We start from the raw sequence: 17,313 nt of genomic DNA on the forward strand, positions 1-17,313 counted from the left end.
TTTGTGTGATTGAAATGGGTAAGGGGAAGCGTTTGAAAAGTGACTGCTGCTTATCAGAAAAATAACAACCAACAAAAATTATCTCTTTCGATTTTACTACTTTTAAGAATTTATTACATTTTGGGGCACCTGGGTGGCTCAGTCGGTTAAGCATCCTACTTCGGCTCAGGCCATGATCTCACCGCTCGTGGGTTCGAGCCCCATGTCGGGCTCTGTGCTCACAGCTCAGAGCCTGGAGCCTGCTTCGGATTCTGTGTCTCCCTCTCTCTCTGACCCTCCCCATTCATGCTCTGTCTCTCTCTGTCTCAAAAATAAATAAACGTTAAAAAAAAATTTTTTTTATTACATTTAAAAATGGTTATCATTCATTGTAGAAAATCTTACGAGAAATGAAGTATCACTATTGGCTATTTATTAGAACATGGAAATAACTTAAAATATTTCTTAAAGCCTTAATTCTGTGTGTGTGTGGGGGGGGGGGGGTGTGTGTGTGTAAGTGTTTAAGTTTTATCACTAGTTGTAGTTGTGATTTGTTTGGCAAGTAGAAAATTCAGTAACTTTGATAAATTCATAAAATCAATAGTACCATTTTTATGCCTTGCTTACAAAATTACTAAAAAATATATATATTGCCAGAGACATAAAATACAGATGTGTATTCAATGCCATGCAGTAGGGTAAAGCTATTTGGCACCACTCTGCTATTACTTTTGTGACCATGGACAAATCACTTAACCTTCTAGGGCCTCAGTTCCCCTCATCATTCGAATGAAGGGTGTGTGTGTGTGTGTGTGGTGGGGGGGGGGGGGGGGGGGTCCTATTATGGAATTTATTATTAAGAATTGCATATTAAACTTAATGCAATTAAAAGATAAATGAAATATATCCCTGAGTATGGGTTTTCTTTAACTTTTAAGCTCTAAAATTTAAAAAGTTTTGACTGTTGGGGCATAATAAAATAACATATATCTTCAGTAAGAACCATGGCATCTCCATATAACTTACTAGACTCTCCCAAGACCTTATGTCCCATATATTTCCAGAAAATAGGAAAAGACACATCCAGCTATCTTATTTGTTTCACTGTAGTTATCAAACTAGGAATTATAGAGTAAGAATATAATGACTCACCTCTAAATTTCAGTTGCAAACCTAGGTAATAAAACTTCTGTTTTCTCAGACGATAGAAAATTAATGGCAACAAGAGGTAGAATGGGTGAGATGAATGAAAATGAGTTGATGCTTACCTTTAAGATGTAATTCTAATACAACATTAAATCAGTAGCATATGTGATGTTATCACTATTATTTCAACATCAGTGCTAAAGCAGTTGTTTTTGGGTTTTTTTCCCCCCTTAAGGTATATAATGAACAGATTCGTGACCTCTTAGTAAATTCAGGACCACTTGCCGTTCGGGAAGACGCCCAAAAAGGGGTAGTTGTTCAGGGGTTGACGTTACATCAGGTATGTTTATAAATTTCTTTTTCCTTATGCTAATAGCAAGTGTGATTATTTAGCCGTTTACTTTTTTTCCATTGTGTTCAAGATAGAAAAATAATGAAGTGCAGAGTTAAAATAATCAGAGTATATCTTTAGTATTGTTTCCCTTTGAAATAATTGAATGACCTTTTCTTTTAAAAATCTACTTGAAAATTTAATACCATGTGTTCTGCGTAATACATTTATATTTTACCTCCACAGAAAGAAAAGATTTTATCTTTTATTTCTCATAGAACACCAAAGTATAGTTGACCCTTGAACAACATGGGTTTGAGCTGAACGCGTACTCTTATATGCAGATTTTTTTCTTATAAACACAGTACAGTACTGCAAATGTATTTTTTTCTTCCTTATGATTCTCTTAATAACATTCCCTTTTTTCATTTATGGTAAGAATACAGTGTATAATACATGTAACATGCAAAATATGTATTAATCACCTGTTCCTACTATCAGAAAGACTTCAAGTCAACAGCACATTATTAGTAAAGCTTTGGGGAAATCATAAGTTACACATAGATTTTCAATTCCCTGGAGGGGAGGGGTGGGGAATATTTAATGGGATTCAATTTATAGAAAACGTTTTTTACCTTTTATCTTTAAAAGTCTTTTTTCTTGTTGAAAGTTTATTAAAAATTTTAAAGATAGATGGCTAATTTGTATATTTTTCTTTCACTTAAACTTTTCTAGCCCAAATCCTCAGAGGAAATTTTACAGTTGTTGGATAATGGAAACAGAAACAGGACACAGCATCCCACTGACATGAATGCCACATCTTCTCGTTCTCATGCTGTTTTCCAGGTAACAGGCCATTAGACTATTGCTCTTAAAATTCAATTTAAAATGAACAAAGCCAAATTCATGTGTGGTAGTTTTCACATATACAAAGAAAATCCCTTCATCTGTGGACTCCTTACTCAGTATTTCCTTAACTCTACAGCTTTGAAAAGATTTTATCAAGAATATTCAGAATTGAGATGATGTAAATCGGAAGTATAAAGTTTTACATGTGTGAAGATACAGGATAGTAAGGTAGTAGTGTTAGAGGGTTTTTTCCTTGAGTTAGTTGTTTTTCTTTTTTTAAGTTAGCAAAAATATTTAGTCTTTTCTAAAGATAACCTTATATTCAGAGCAAACTTTCTCTTTATAGATCTAGATTTACAGAACCAATAAGTTGGGGAGATACTGATTCACTTTCTAAAGATTTCACCATAGGGACTGTGTGAGTAGTTGCATTCCTGAAGGACATCAATTGCATTGTTACAGTTCTTTTTAGGAATACAATTCTAGAAAGAGTTAAAGCATAGGTTAATATATATTATTTTTTGTAGCTTCTGGTCCTGTTAAAATACAAATTATTTTATAGCTTCATTCCAGATTATATTATTGGAGCACATCTTATAAAAGAAATTGACATAGTTGAAAGAATTCATATCGGAAGCAGTCAAGTCATTCAGAAAGTCTCTAGTCCATAAAATTTTATTAATCTTTTCTGTTCTTTCCAATGACTCTTCATTTATCAGTGGTCATGAGAGAAATGTTTATCTGTGACACTGAAATTTCCCCCAAATGTCTTAGACCCTGCTTCATAAGAATATTAGCAAAGAGTTTTATAATGGAATAATAGCTAATCTTCTCCATCTTTTTAAGTTTGCCACTTAGCTTATTTCAGTTAAACTATAAAGTAACCTAAATTGGCTCAATAAATGATGCTGTATGCCAACGAGCTGAACATGACAAGTACATTTTACTATTTTTTTTTATATGGGATATTTTCTTAACTATAACAACATACAACAATTTTGGGAATTAGAATACATTTACTCTCCAATTTAGGCCGACATCAAATTCACCTTTCCTTTAGGAAAAGTCCCCGGACAAAGGCAAAGCATTCTGACCACTGCCTTTGGTTCTGTTAAGAATATTATTTCTATGGGAATGCAAGCTGGTGCAGCCACTCTGGAAGGCAGTATGGAGGTTTCTCAAAAAACTAAAAATAGAACTACCCTACCACCCAGCAATTGCACTCCTAGGCATTTATCCAAGGGATACAAGTGTGCTCTTTTGAAGGGACATGTGCACCCCCATGTTTATAGCAACACTATCAACAATAGCCAAAGTATGGAAAGAGCCCAAATGTCCATAGATGGATGAATGGATAAAGAAGATGTGGTATATATATATATACAATGGAGTATTACTTGGCAATCAAAAAGAATGAAATCCTGCCATTTGCAACTACATGGATGGAACTAGAGGGTATTAGGCTAAGTGAAATTAGTCAGTCAGAGAAAGACAAAAATCATATGACTTCATTCATATGAGGACTTTAAAAGACAAAACAGATGAACATAAGGGAAGGGAAACAAAAATAATATAAAAACAGGGAGGGGGACAAAACAAAAGAGACTCATAAATATGGAGAACAACCTGAGGGTTGCTGGAGGGGTTGTGGGAGGGGGGATGGGCTAAATGGCTAAGGGACATTAAGGAATCTACTCCTGAAATCATTGCTTCACTATATACTAACTAATTTGGATGTAAATTTTAAAAAATAAAAAATAAAGTAAAATTTAAAAAAGAAAAAAAAAAAGAGTATTATTTCTAGAGTACCTGTTCCCTACCACCACCACTGGTAAGTCTATGTTCTGGTTCAAGGGTTACCAGAACACAAATGGTAGTTGTTTTGAGCTTCTGTCATGCCAACAGTCATTTGCCCTCTGGTACACAACGGGAAATCTCACTCTTGAGGTTTTTTTCAACTTCCATAATTCTGGTATTCTTACATATCAGCCAGTCAGAATATTATACTTTCTTCAGTATGTTTTTGAAATGAAAATAATTTTGATTTCATGCTCTTTTAAAAATAAAGTGCACATTTCTCTTTTAATTTTGTTAAATCTTATCCTCATTTTTCCTATTCTCCTGTAATTTCAAAAAGATTTATTTGCGACAACAAGACAGAACAGCAAGTATCAGTCAAAATGTACGAATTGCCAAGATGTCACTCATTGATCTGGCAGGGTCTGAGCGAGCCAGTACTACCAGTGCTAAAGGGACCCGATTTATAGAAGGCACAAATATTAATCGGTCACTCTTAGCTCTTGGGAATGTTATCAATGCCTTAGCAGATACAAAGGTAGGTGCCATATGTTTACTTATTTAAATATATTGAAATGATGAAATATGTATGATTCCTAGAAAGATACTACTTAAAATAATTTTTTTTTAATTTTTTTTTTAACGTTTTATTTGTTTTTGAGACAGGGAGAGACAGAGCATGAACAGGGGAGGGTCAGAGAGAGGGAGACACAGAATCTGAAACAGGCTCCAGGCTCTGAGCTGTCAGCACAGAGCCCAACGCGGGGCTCGAACTCACGGACCGCGAGATCATGACCTGAGCCAAAGTCGGCCGCTTAACCGACTGAGCCACCCAGACGCCCCAAAATAATTTTGTTTTAATGGTCTATTATAAATCAAATGTCATTTGTATATAGGGCAAAGATCACAGAAAGCCTAGTATATCAAATAAAGCTATATTTTGTTTCGTTTTAATTTCTAGTTTTAGAATCAGAATTTGTTGAAAGAAAACGATTGACTATTATATTCATAGTCAGTATTTTATCGTACTTTCTCATCACCTATTTTCTACCTGATTATTAAAATCACCATTTAGGGGTACCTGGGTGGCTCATTTGGTTGAGTTTCTTATTCTTGATTTTGGGTCAGGTTATAATCTCATGGGTCGTGAGATCAAGCCACGTGTCAGGCTCTGTGCTGATGGCATGGAGCCTGCTTGGTATTCTCTCTCTCCCTGTCTGTCCCTCCCCTGCTCATGTACCCTTTCACTCTCTCTCAAATAAACATTTAAAAAAATAAAATGATCACTTAATGATCACTACACAGCAAGCATGATAAGTGAATTGGGATGAATATGAAAACCATATTTAGAAAAGCTAAATTTTGTTCTGGTTTGTATTTTATATACTGTAAGATTGGGTTAAATGTTAGAGTTTTAATTTTTCTTAGGAAGAAGGGCTTAAGATATAAAGTATAATCAAATCACCTAATAAGGTCATGTTTATTATTAGATGTCTTTGAGGCATTTAAAAATATTTTACGTCTATATGCTGGAGTGCTTACTAGAATACAGCATATTTAACAATTTCTGTATTGGTAAAAATGACTTTTTTTTTAATCAAGTTCAAGCCAGGTTCAAGATTTAAGAAATTATATTTAGGAAAATACAGGTCAATGAATGCTAGGAAAATGTTGTATTTTGATTTAATAAAATTAAAATGATTTGGGAAGTGTTTTTAAAAAAGGCAAGTTCCTGAAATCACATAAAGATTACAAAGGCAATATGTCTTTTATATTCTAAGTTAAAATGTCAAACATGTAAATAGCATGATAAAGAGACTGATTTTCTGAACTTAAGCCATTTATAGCATTTTTTCCATACTGTCTAAATTTTTAATAATTGACTCTCAACTATTGAGTCATTTATGAGTCCATGTTTAACGTATGGACTTGTACATGTAAAATCATTTCAAGTTAACACCAGTAATATACATTCCACACTATTTGGGAAACACTGCTATAGTGGAAAGCACAGTACTACTGGGAACTGGGGCACCTCGGGTGCATTTCTAGCTCTGAATTATCAGGCACATGACCCGAAGCAAGCCATTTCACTTTTGGTTTAGCTTCCATTAGTCTTTTGTATAATATGAAAGATCTACACTAGATAGCATAAGATTGCTTTTAGCTCAACATTATAATGTTTTGTTTTTGTATAGAAAATGTGCTTTTTGGAATTTTGATTTTTACTTTAAAATCAGAACTGTATCTTTTAAGTAAAGGGGAACCTAGAAGTATTAAGTTCTCTTAGAACTCTGTTGTCCTTTCAGATGAAGTCTCTGTAAAATTATAATTTTAATTTACTTTATGTCCATGTTAGCTAATTATTTAATGAGAGAAATAGCTGTATGCCATACAAAATTCTTATTATATTTGTATAGGGCATGTAATACTTTTGTATTTTAATTTTTTTTAATGGTGATTTTTTTTTTAGTGGACATTTATTTTTTTAAGAGAGGAAAGTTGCTAAAATAATATGGAAAGATCTTCTTAAATATACTCCACATTCAGTTTTCCCAGTTGTTAACATTTCACATTTATCTGGTGTACTTATCACAACTCATAAACCAATATTGATTTTTTTTAATTAGCTAACATTTATTGAGATGGGGATATAATCCTTAGGTAGGATATTTGTTTTATATATTCACTCAATAGTTCCATAAGATTCATCATCATCATTTCAATCACCAATTATATCATAAGTCTCTGCAAAGTTGGGCAGTGCTTAAATTCTTAGAGTGAAGTGATAGCAGGTTTGCATTTAAATGTGGAAAATGACATAAGAATTCTTTTTTTGTTCTTTCAGAGAAAGAATCAGCATATTCCTTACAGAAATAGTAAGCTCACTCGCTTGTTAAAGGATTCTCTTGGAGGAAACTGTCAAACTATAATGATAGCTGCTGTTAGTCCTTCCTCTGTGTTCTATGATGACACATATAACACTCTTAAGTATGCTAATCGTGCAAAGGACATTAAATCTTCTGTAAGTGTGTTTACTCTGCCTTTGTTGTAAGGGCATTAGATGTATACTATTTTTATAACTCTGAAAAATATTGTATTTTTACTAATGAATTAGCAAACAGGGTTAGAAATGTCTTTATTGGCTTGGTTAATTGAGCACTTACTTGGACAATTAAATCATTAAGCATCTTGATTACATATATAATAGATACCATTATTTAGTCTTTTGGAAGCTAGAATGCTTTAGTGCCTTTCTTCCTAAACTTTTTCACATCATGGCACATTATATTTTGATGGCACCCTGGGGTAATTGATCAAGGCTTTAACACATTTGTTATAGCCAAGGATGATGCCATCTGCTATAGCTCAGATCTAGCCCTTTCTTCGTGAAAACCTTGGACATGTTAGGTAATTTCTCCAAGCCACGGTCACTTCATCTGTAAAATAGATATATCTGGCTCAGTTTATGAAGTAAATAACCCCTTTAAAATAATTCATGATATTGATGCAACCAATATAGCTCTAACAATATAATAATTATTGATTAGGTCAGTATTCTCGCCAGTAATTTGGGGCAATTTAAAGAAATTTAGGTCAAACATGATATATGTTTAAAAATCACAGGATCTCAGGGTTGGAAGAAACCTAGAGTTCAGGTAGTATGATGATTTCTCCTCCTGCTTACCCTTCTGCTACTCCCACTGTATGAAGATGAGCCAGTTATTGTCTTCCTTAGAGAAATGTCTATATACATTTTATATAATTAATTGGGAAAGATTATATTATATGGGTACACAAAGCTTTTCACATGTTTTTCATATATTCCTTACACCAACCTATTGATACTCAGAATTTTAAGTACCAAATTCTAAATCAGTTAAGTAAGAAGTGGACAGGGCCTTGAAATCAAGTATTTGGACTTATATCTTTGATGTTTTCCCACTATTCCATAGCTGCCAAAGAGCACATACAATTATAAAAAGGATGAAATGTAATAAGAACTCATTAAAAACTAGTTGAACTTAAAAATGATTGAAACTTAAAATTATCTCTAAATTTCTTAGAAGTCAGAGGAAAAAGAAAATGGGCAATTTTAATTATAATGTGAATGAATGTTTTGTAAGTTCTTAAAAGTATCTTTTCTCAGGTAGTAAGATAATTTCTTTATAATTTCATTTATTTTGTAGATGTGCTCAGCATGTCCTCTTATCATAGATTTTGAACATGAGCGTAAATGATCATGATTATCACATGACTGTAATTGTCTCAAATTTTGAATTCATGGATCTGAATTAATGAGGATATAATGCCATTTTTCTCATATATATGTATATATATATATATATATATATATAGCTATGTGCTTATTATCTACCTACATACAATCATAATTTCTATCTTTTAACAGTTGAAGAGCAATGTTCTTAACCTTGACAATCATATAACTCGGTATGTAAAGATCTGTAATGAGCAGAAGGAAGAGGTATGTCTTCTCTTTATGTTAATCTCCTTTAGTTCTTCATTTATGGGATTCTGCAAACTTAATTGCTTAAAAATTTGACATTTTTTTTCTATTATAGTTGAAAATCTAGCATGTTCAGTTATTTTTCACAGCTAACATTTTTCTGTAGCCATGTATTATGGAGACAAATAATTTGTATTTTAACTAGTGTTTCTCTCTACTAGATTTTAATGTTAAAAGAAAAACTAAAAGCCTATGAAGAACAGAAAGCCTTTACTGATGAAAATAACAAAGCAAAGTTAATGATTTCAAACCCTCAGGAAAAAGAAATTGAAAGGTAAAAATGACATTAAGATCTCATTTTGAGGATTTTATGGTTTTGATTTAGTCAGATATTTTATGTTATCATTTTTTGTGTAAGTATGTCTTTATATATATTCTCAACTGAATTCAGGAAGTCACTGATTGCTCTTTATTTGCACACTTCGGAGATCAGATAATTTTAGTTATGATTATACACAGTTGTGATTATACCAGGACTTGGGTATAAGATGGAGAAAGTAAAGCCAGTTACGTCACTTATGAAATTAGTTTTTAGCTGTTTTCATATTTTTCTTCTCAGGTGTCTTATTCCACTCAGGCTGCTGTAACAAAATACCACAGAGTGGCATCTTATAAACAAAATAAATAAACAAAAATTCTTTCTCACAGTCCTGGAGACTGGAAGTCCCAAGATTAGGGGGCTAGTATAGTTGGGTGAGGGCATTCTTTCCAGCTGAAGATTTCAATTCTTGAATCCTCACATGAACTCTGAAGGGAGATCTCTCTCTCCACAGCCTATCTTATAAGGGCACTAGTCCCACACATGAGGGTCTCTGCCCTCGTCTGATTACCTCCCAACAGCCCCACTTCCTAATACATCACCTTAGGTGTTAGGTTTCAACATAGGAATTTTGGGTAACAAACATTCAGGCAATCTCATCTGGCATAATATCATTATTTGTATAGTTCACATGAATCTTATCTACTCTTTCTTGACTATGTATAACTCTAATAACTCACTTAGTTTGGTTAATTATTTGAAGGGACATCTCTCAGCGATATAAATTAATACGGAATTTTGACAGGTTCCCACTAAGCTTCCTAGCAGGTAATTGGGAAAAAAAAAAAAAAAGGTGTTGATAATACGATATTCACGAATACTTCTCCCCTAAGCAGTTAAGATAATTTTCCAAATTGTCCCAAAGGGGATGCTAGTTCAAAAGCTGTGAATCTTGAGTAGCTCTAAGAAGGCAGTAAGAAATTCTTGGATCAAACAAATTTGGAAATTACACCTTACTTGAGGATTCTAGGTGATTTCCAAAGTATATCAGTTTATTAAAGGCTCTGAGAGGTCTTATAATAAAGGAATCTGTTCAATCTTGATTGAAGTTGACTGAAGTTAAAGTTACTTGACATTCTCCAGAGCCAGTGTTCTGTTATCATTAGTATGAGAAACTAACCACAATTTGGAAACCAATGATTATTCACACTGTTTTGGAACTCTAGAGGTTATAGAAGATATCTTGCTATATGTAAGGAAGACTAGTTGACAGTGACTTTCAACCTAGTTTCAGGTACGACACCATTTTTAAAATTGGATTTGTATTTTGAAGTTTATGGAAAATATCCTTGATTTGAAAAAAATAATGTTTTCTGACTCAGTTGACCCCAGATGCTAAGATTGCTACTTCTAGTAATAGTACTTTATCTTTGTAGATGACTTTATAGTTTTTGATGATTTTTAGCCCCATATCAATTTAATCTGATCACTAGAACAATCCTTTGAAATTTGAAGTGGGATATTGTTTTTTCAAAGATAAGCCAAGAACTTTTAAATCTTAATCTTTTTCTTCCATACCATGCTATTTTACAAATATCATAAGAGGTAATTAAACAACTATTTCTCTGAGTGACAGTTTTTAATATAGCATAAAGTTGACCTATATATTGAACTCCTTTCTTGCATGGAATTGTTCAACACTATCTAACCAGATTTAGTTATCAGTTGAAACCTTATTAAACTTTTCTGCAATTGATGGCTTTAAGTTTTGAACCTTTCCTTCTGGTAAGATAATTCTGGAGGGAGATGGCCTGAACTATGAAATAAGCATTTCAGGGGGGTATTTTTCACATTTCAACCTGATTTAACCAAGAGTAAAAGCCTTTAGAGTTTTAATTTGTACAACATGTTAAATAATTTACTTGTATTACAAAGAAGCTTTAATAATCGGGTTATATACCCCATAGCCTTTGTCATTTTCCCTCAAAATTAGCTGTCTCCTGAAAGAAATATATGAAATAACTTTTATCATATCCATCATACTGTTACATAGAGCTTTTTTAATGCCATGAATTTGCAAAGTGTCTTTTTAAAAATAAACTTAACATTTTTATATGGTTGAATGAGATGAAAGGAAGAATGTACAGTATTTACTGCCTATCAAAGCTATTCTAGGAGAAGTCATAAAGAGAAAGTACAGTTCTTTATATACAGAATAATTATAAAACTTCACTATGAGTGTATCACGAAAATTGTGTAGAATTTAATATTCATCATGTATCACCTAAAATTATTGGCAAATATTTTTGTTACTAGTTACTTGAATGTTTTAAATGACTAGAAAATAGTTATGAGTCAATCCCTTAGGGTTCTTACTGTTTTAAAATGGTAAATTTTTTTTTAAAGGAGATCTCTAGAAACCTTTGATACTATTACCTTTTCTTCCATCCTAAACAATAGACCCCCACCAACTAAAATAAGTCTGAACCACAAAATTACAAAATTGACCAATATTTAGCTATGTCCTTGAATAAAATGTTATTAAAAAACCTGAGAAATTATCTTTGAGTATAACCTAAAGATAACTTATCAATTCATTTACTGGCATTAGCGTGTTGTAATATAATACAATGGAATTGCAATGTCCGTACATACTTCCTATGAAATATTTATCAGTTTGACAAAACTGCAGTAAAGTCGATGTATTGTGGTTTATAGCCATTCCCAATAGAGTTTCATTAAGAACTACTGACGTAAATTGGCAATGTTTTTACCACAGGTCCTCACAAATACATTTAAAATTCTAGCTGAGGAACATTTATTTTTAAATGCATATACTTTGTTACAGTTGTATTTTAAAGGCTTCACAGTTAATTTTTCTTTGAGAGTTTTACCTGTATGTGACTATTTATACTGTTACTGTAGCTCAGACCTACCTGATCTGAGATTTTAAAACATAAATATATACTTACAAAACTAGAATATTGCTGTGACCAATGTTCTGGTGACCCTGGAGGATGCAGATTTGCAGGTTCCTTTTAGGCCTTTTATAGTAGTTTCTCAGCTTGAGGCCTTTTATGTGTTTGGAGATGCTGTGAATCAAATTCCCCAACTTTGATTCTCTAAATCTCCATTGCCTTTGGAGGAAAGACACTGGAGTGGCTTTTCTAGGTTTGCCACATTGCAAACTTGGTTGTTTTGGGTCCTGGCAGTGTCAGCTGACTCTTAGCCAGGCTGTAGGGGGTACCTAACCTTATGGTGTGTTTTTGCTGTAACAAATTCTGAAACTAAAAACTGGCTATCTCACTTTCCCTAGGGGGCCATGGAGGCACCATATGATCATGCCACCCACTGCTTCTTTCTTTGCAGTGAGCCAACATCAAAACAACACACAATAATGTGTTGCTTCTGGGGCCTTGTTAATTGGGATAGTACAGGTCCAAATTATCATCCTTTTCCTACAAACAAAATATTTTTGCTAATCAGCTGGATTACATAGAGTATATGACTTACATACTTATGACTTATATATAGAGGCCTTATAATACCCATATCTTTTAATAACATGATCTTCCTTGAAAGAGGAAGAATACAGTAAAAATAATTTAATATTCTTTTCCAAACATTTTGTAATTTCATAGGAAACAGTCACTCTAACCTATTTGCTGTTTGTCGTTTAGTCTAATTCTGTGAGTGATATATATTCTTTTGCTCATTTATTTCTTTAGGTAAACATTGTAACATCTGTCACAAAATTAGTGAGATTCTATAATGTGTTTTAATTTTTAATTTTGGTAGATTTCAAGAAATTCTGAACTGCTTGTTCCAGAATCGAGACGAAATTAGACAAGAATATCTGAAGTTGGAAATGTTACTAAAAGAAAATGAACTTAAATCATTCTATCAACAACAGTGCCATAAGCAAATTGAAATGATGTGTTCTGAAGACAAGGTAGAAAAGGTATTTATTTATAATTAAATTTTAGGCACTGTAAAAACATGGGGACTTCTAATTCTAGAAATGTGATAGGTAATGTTATCTAATCGCCCATTCACTACAAATACCTGGAAATGCTGGGGGAAATGTATCAAAGATTGTTTCAAATGCATAGTTACGTATGCAAGACAGAAAATTAAATTCCTAGGTGTCAGAGAGAAAACGGAAACCAAAAGAACAAAATCTCAGTTGGAACTGTTGCTTCTGTGAGGGTTGTTGGAATGCTTAACATAAACCTACCGCACTCAGGAAATGTTGGGTATCAAAGGTGAGGCAGTGGGAGCAGTATATCCCAGATGTAGGTGATAATGTACAACTTAGACCAAACTCAGATCTTTTTTTTCCAGGAAAGAATATTTTATCACTAACACTGTTAGAATTTCCATTGCGTGGTACTTGAAAAGGCAGACCATCTTTTACTTGGTTTTATTATTTTATGCAATTGTACACTGCCCTACAACCTCCATATACACAGCCCACTCCCAATACCCTAGCTTTGATGTACACTGCTATTTAGATAAGGGACTGAAGGGAGACCAGGGAGATAGAAATGGCAGACCCCACGTAAAGCTGGGAACCTCAGAAGCCTTCACCGTTCATATTGGTGGTACACCTTGAAGAAACATCTTCTTAATCAGCAAGACAACCACGCCTAGAGTAAGAAAAAGTCTCATGTAAAGATTGTCATTATAAATATACTTTTCAAAGAGTTGAGGTTTGAATTTTTACAATCCATATGTTTTATTTAGTAAAGCCTTAAAATGAAAAATTAACATAGAAAATGGTATCAGAGCAGCAATAATCTATGGGTAACCGTGCAGAAGCCGTACAGAAATAGCCTATTGAAACAGACCCTCAACTCAAATTACTAATGAGAACTCACTGTCCAAATTACAAAACACATGGTAAAACAATCCACCATAAATAAGTCAGCAGACTTAGCAAATAATGACAGGATCTCCAAAAATTCAGACACTAGAGCAATCTGATTTAAAAACTAAAAAAACTACTGGGGTACCTGGATGGCTCAGTCGGTTAAGGGTCTGATTTTGGCTCTGGTCATGATCTCATGGTTTGTGGGTTCAAGCCCCGCATCGGGCTCTGTGTTGACAGCTCAGAGCCTGGAGCCTGCTTCAGATTCTGTGTCTCCCTCTTTCTGTTCTTACCCCACTCATGTTCTGTGTCGCTCTCTCAAAAATAAACATTAAAAAAAAGTTTTTTAATCTATAAAAATGACTGGGGCGCCTGGGTGGCTCAGTCGGTTGGGCGGCCGACTTCAGGTCAGGTCATGATCTCTCAGTCCGTGAGTTCGAGCCCCGCGACGGGCTCTGTGCTGACAGCTCAGAGTCTGGAGCCTGTTTCAGATTCTGTGTCTCCCTCTCTCTGACCCTCCTCTGTTCATGCTCTGTCTCTCCCTGTCTCAAAAATAAATAAAACGTTAAAAAAAAAAAAAAAAACTATAAAAATGACTAAAGTCGTCAAAGTAGGAATTAATGATAAAGGAATTAAAGGTCAAAAGAACATACATTATACAAAAAGAAAACAAATGAAATGTCCAGAAATTAAAGATTTATTCACTGAAGTTTATAAGTTCATTTTATAGGCACAATGTTTTAAATACTTTGCATGCATTAACTCAATTCTCAGAAAACCCTATGGGATATGTTATTATCCTCATAATTAAGATGAGGAAACCAGAGGACAGAGAAGTCATTTTGGGCAAAGTCACACCTCTCATTAGTATCAGACCTATATGGTCTGAACTCAAGCAAGTTGATTCCAGAACCTGTTACCTCTGTCCTTTTCTATGTGTTAGATACAGCTAAAGATGAATTACTGAACTGGGAGATCTGAGGAGACTATGTCAAATAGAGGATAAAAAATAGCAAATGTAAATAAAATGTTGTTGCATGAAGGACAGACTGAAAAGGCATGCATTCTTCTAATAATTGTTATGAAGGAGGTATATTAGTGCAAAAAGGGGAAAGGATAATATGCCATTTCAGGCTTAGAATTTTCTAGGACTAATAAGATGTCAATAAGATGTACATTCAAGAAGAATGAGTTCTAAACAGGATAAAAAATAATGTATTCCTAGGTGTATGCCACTCCAAATCACCAAAGAGCAGAAAAATAAACATTTTGATAATTTTTCCCTCCCAGTTCTGGTGTTCACTGATGATAAGCTTAATTTATTTTTATTTTATGAAATTAGTTACATAGATAATACATGAGATGATTTGCAAATTACTTATTCAAAAGCTGCCTCTTATAGGGGCTCCTGGGTGGCTGAGTTGGTTAAGAGTCCAGTTTCGGCTCAGGTCATGATCTTGTGGTTCGTGGGTTCAAGCCTGCAACGGGCTCTGTGCTGACATCTCAGAACCTGGAGCCTGCTTCAGAGTCTGTGTCACCTCTCTCTCTGCCCCTCCCCTGCTTGTGCTCTGACTCTCTCTTTCAAAAATAAATAAACATTAAAGTACTAAAAAAAAAAAAAAAAAAACTCTTATAAATAACTTTTCAGTCCTCTTAGACCTCTACCCCAAATGTGTTTCTCCTGTCCCAGAAGTATCAACTCTGTATAAAAATTTCACATGTTTTAATGTTGAAAGCCATCAAATTTTAAACAGTGCTTTAAAACACTAGTATTTCAGTTTTTTTTCCAGCCTATGAAATTGTAAAATGTGATATGCTAAGAAACTAATCTTAAAGGATTCATTAGTATATCACTGATGCCAGCTTATCAGTAGCTGTTACACTCTCAACATTAGTATTTTTACTTATGAGTATGCATTTATTGTGCCTTATCTTATCAAAAAATGTCTATTTAAAAAATCACTGTTAGATATGATTGACACCAAAAATGTGAGTACTTAGTAAGATGGAGTAGGGGAATGGGTTTGGCTGGGTTTTTTAATTTTTTTTTTTTTCTGTTTTCATCTGTATTCTTCTGCTTAATTGCCTTTTTTTCAACCCACTTACCTTTTATGATTTCTTACTTTTGGTCATTTCAATCTGCATGTTCCAGTTCTTATAGGTATTTTCATGAGACTAGGTAAACAATGGAGATAAAACCTCCTAAGTGTATCGGTTTGGGTTAAATTATTGAAAAGCATAGGAAGACATCTATAGAGATTGAGTTGTTTTTGTTTTGATTTTTACACACTAAAGTGTCAAACTATAGTTTTACTAAACTGCTTGCTAAGGCAAGAAATTTTATATCTGTGTTGGACCCTCTCCAAAAGTGGTTTATTATCAGAAGTGCTAAAAGAATCTCATAACATTGATTCAGGCAGAAATGGTTCCAGAGTATAGACTCTGAGATTAGAATTAAAGTGAAGCTCTTGGGTAATTTTATGACCATATAAAGATAATCTGCAAATTATTTTTAGCAAAATAATGAGTTTATTTACCACATTAGCAGTCCTTTTGCACAGAGCAGTAGTAACACCTAAATTTTAGAATTATATGTTTGTTCTCACTCAAAAAGTTTTGTGGTATTCTGGGGGTTTGTTAATAAAGTGTATAAAGTTCTTTTTAAACCTTAACAGGAAGCATTTACTTTAATGTCAGGGTTTAACATGCATATTTAGAATTTATTCTCAGATAGTTATTTGCTATTTATTTCAGAACAGTAGGTTATTATGAGTACCTTGATGGAAAATGTCCCCATAGGGAACCATCATAGAGGATACATTTGATGGACATTAGAAGTAAAAACTCAAAAGCATACTTTTTGGGGTTTTGAGTTAGGAACTTTTTGGTATTAAATTATTGGCTGCCATGAGAGCCTCAGAGCATTTCCTGCCCTGGTTTCTAAGAGTTCCTACAACATTTATAAATGTTAAAGCCAAGTAAAGATAATCTGATTTAACTGCCTTCCTCCAGGCAGGTACAATACTTTTATGTTCATTTTCAGATGAGGTGATAAAGAACCACTGAGATTAACTTGCCTAAGTTTTCCTACCTGCTGAATACAGCAGAAGAAAGTCAAGAAGCTACATATCCTACCTTCTGTTAAGGTAGTGGCTCTAAACTTTTCAGGTCTCAGGACCCCTTCCTATTTAAAAAAACAATTATTTAGGACCTAAAAGAGCTTTTGTTCATATGAATTCCATCTACCAGTATTCCTATATTAAAAATTCAAATTGAGACTTATAAAAATCTATTTAGTATCAGTTAATTTTAAAACCATTAGCTCATTGCATGACAACATAACTAACACTTCAATGAAAACTAGTGAGTTATATTTTCTAAAACAAACCAAAAGAGATAGTGAAAAGAATGACACTGTTTCACATTTTTGCAAATGTCTTTAATGCCTGGCTTTCCCCAAAAGTTTCAATACATCTTTTATGAAAGATAGCAAGAAAGAAGAAGTTAGCTTTTAAAGAGAACCAAAAGGCCAGATTTGTGCCTACATAAAACAT

General features: G+C 33.5%; 1 protein-coding gene across 2 annotated transcripts in view; it reads left to right on the forward strand.

Moving 5' to 3' along the window:
• The window catches only part of KIF18A (kinesin family member 18A), a 76,951-nt gene that overhangs the window by 10,760 nt on the left and 48,878 nt on the right, over nucleotides 1–17,313 (forward strand). For both annotated transcript variants that reach the window (XM_019456579.2, XM_019456580.2), the window contains 7 exons: nucleotides 1,361–1,465; nucleotides 2,192–2,302; nucleotides 4,443–4,640; nucleotides 6,951–7,127; nucleotides 8,514–8,588; nucleotides 8,792–8,904; nucleotides 12,688–12,850. In XM_019456579.2, coding sequence (XP_019312124.1) covers nucleotides 1,361–1,465; nucleotides 2,192–2,302; nucleotides 4,443–4,640; nucleotides 6,951–7,127; nucleotides 8,514–8,588; nucleotides 8,792–8,904; nucleotides 12,688–12,850 — 942 coding nt within the window. The remainder of the gene's footprint in view (nucleotides 1–1,360; nucleotides 1,466–2,191; nucleotides 2,303–4,442; nucleotides 4,641–6,950; nucleotides 7,128–8,513; nucleotides 8,589–8,791; nucleotides 8,905–12,687; nucleotides 12,851–17,313) is intronic.

This window comes from Panthera pardus, unplaced genomic scaffold (assembly GCF_024362965.1).
Source record: "Panthera pardus isolate Hobbes unplaced genomic scaffold, ASM2436296v1 HiC_scaffold_12, whole genome shotgun sequence".
NCBI classification, from domain to species: Eukaryota; Metazoa; Chordata; class Mammalia; order Carnivora; family Felidae; genus Panthera; species Panthera pardus.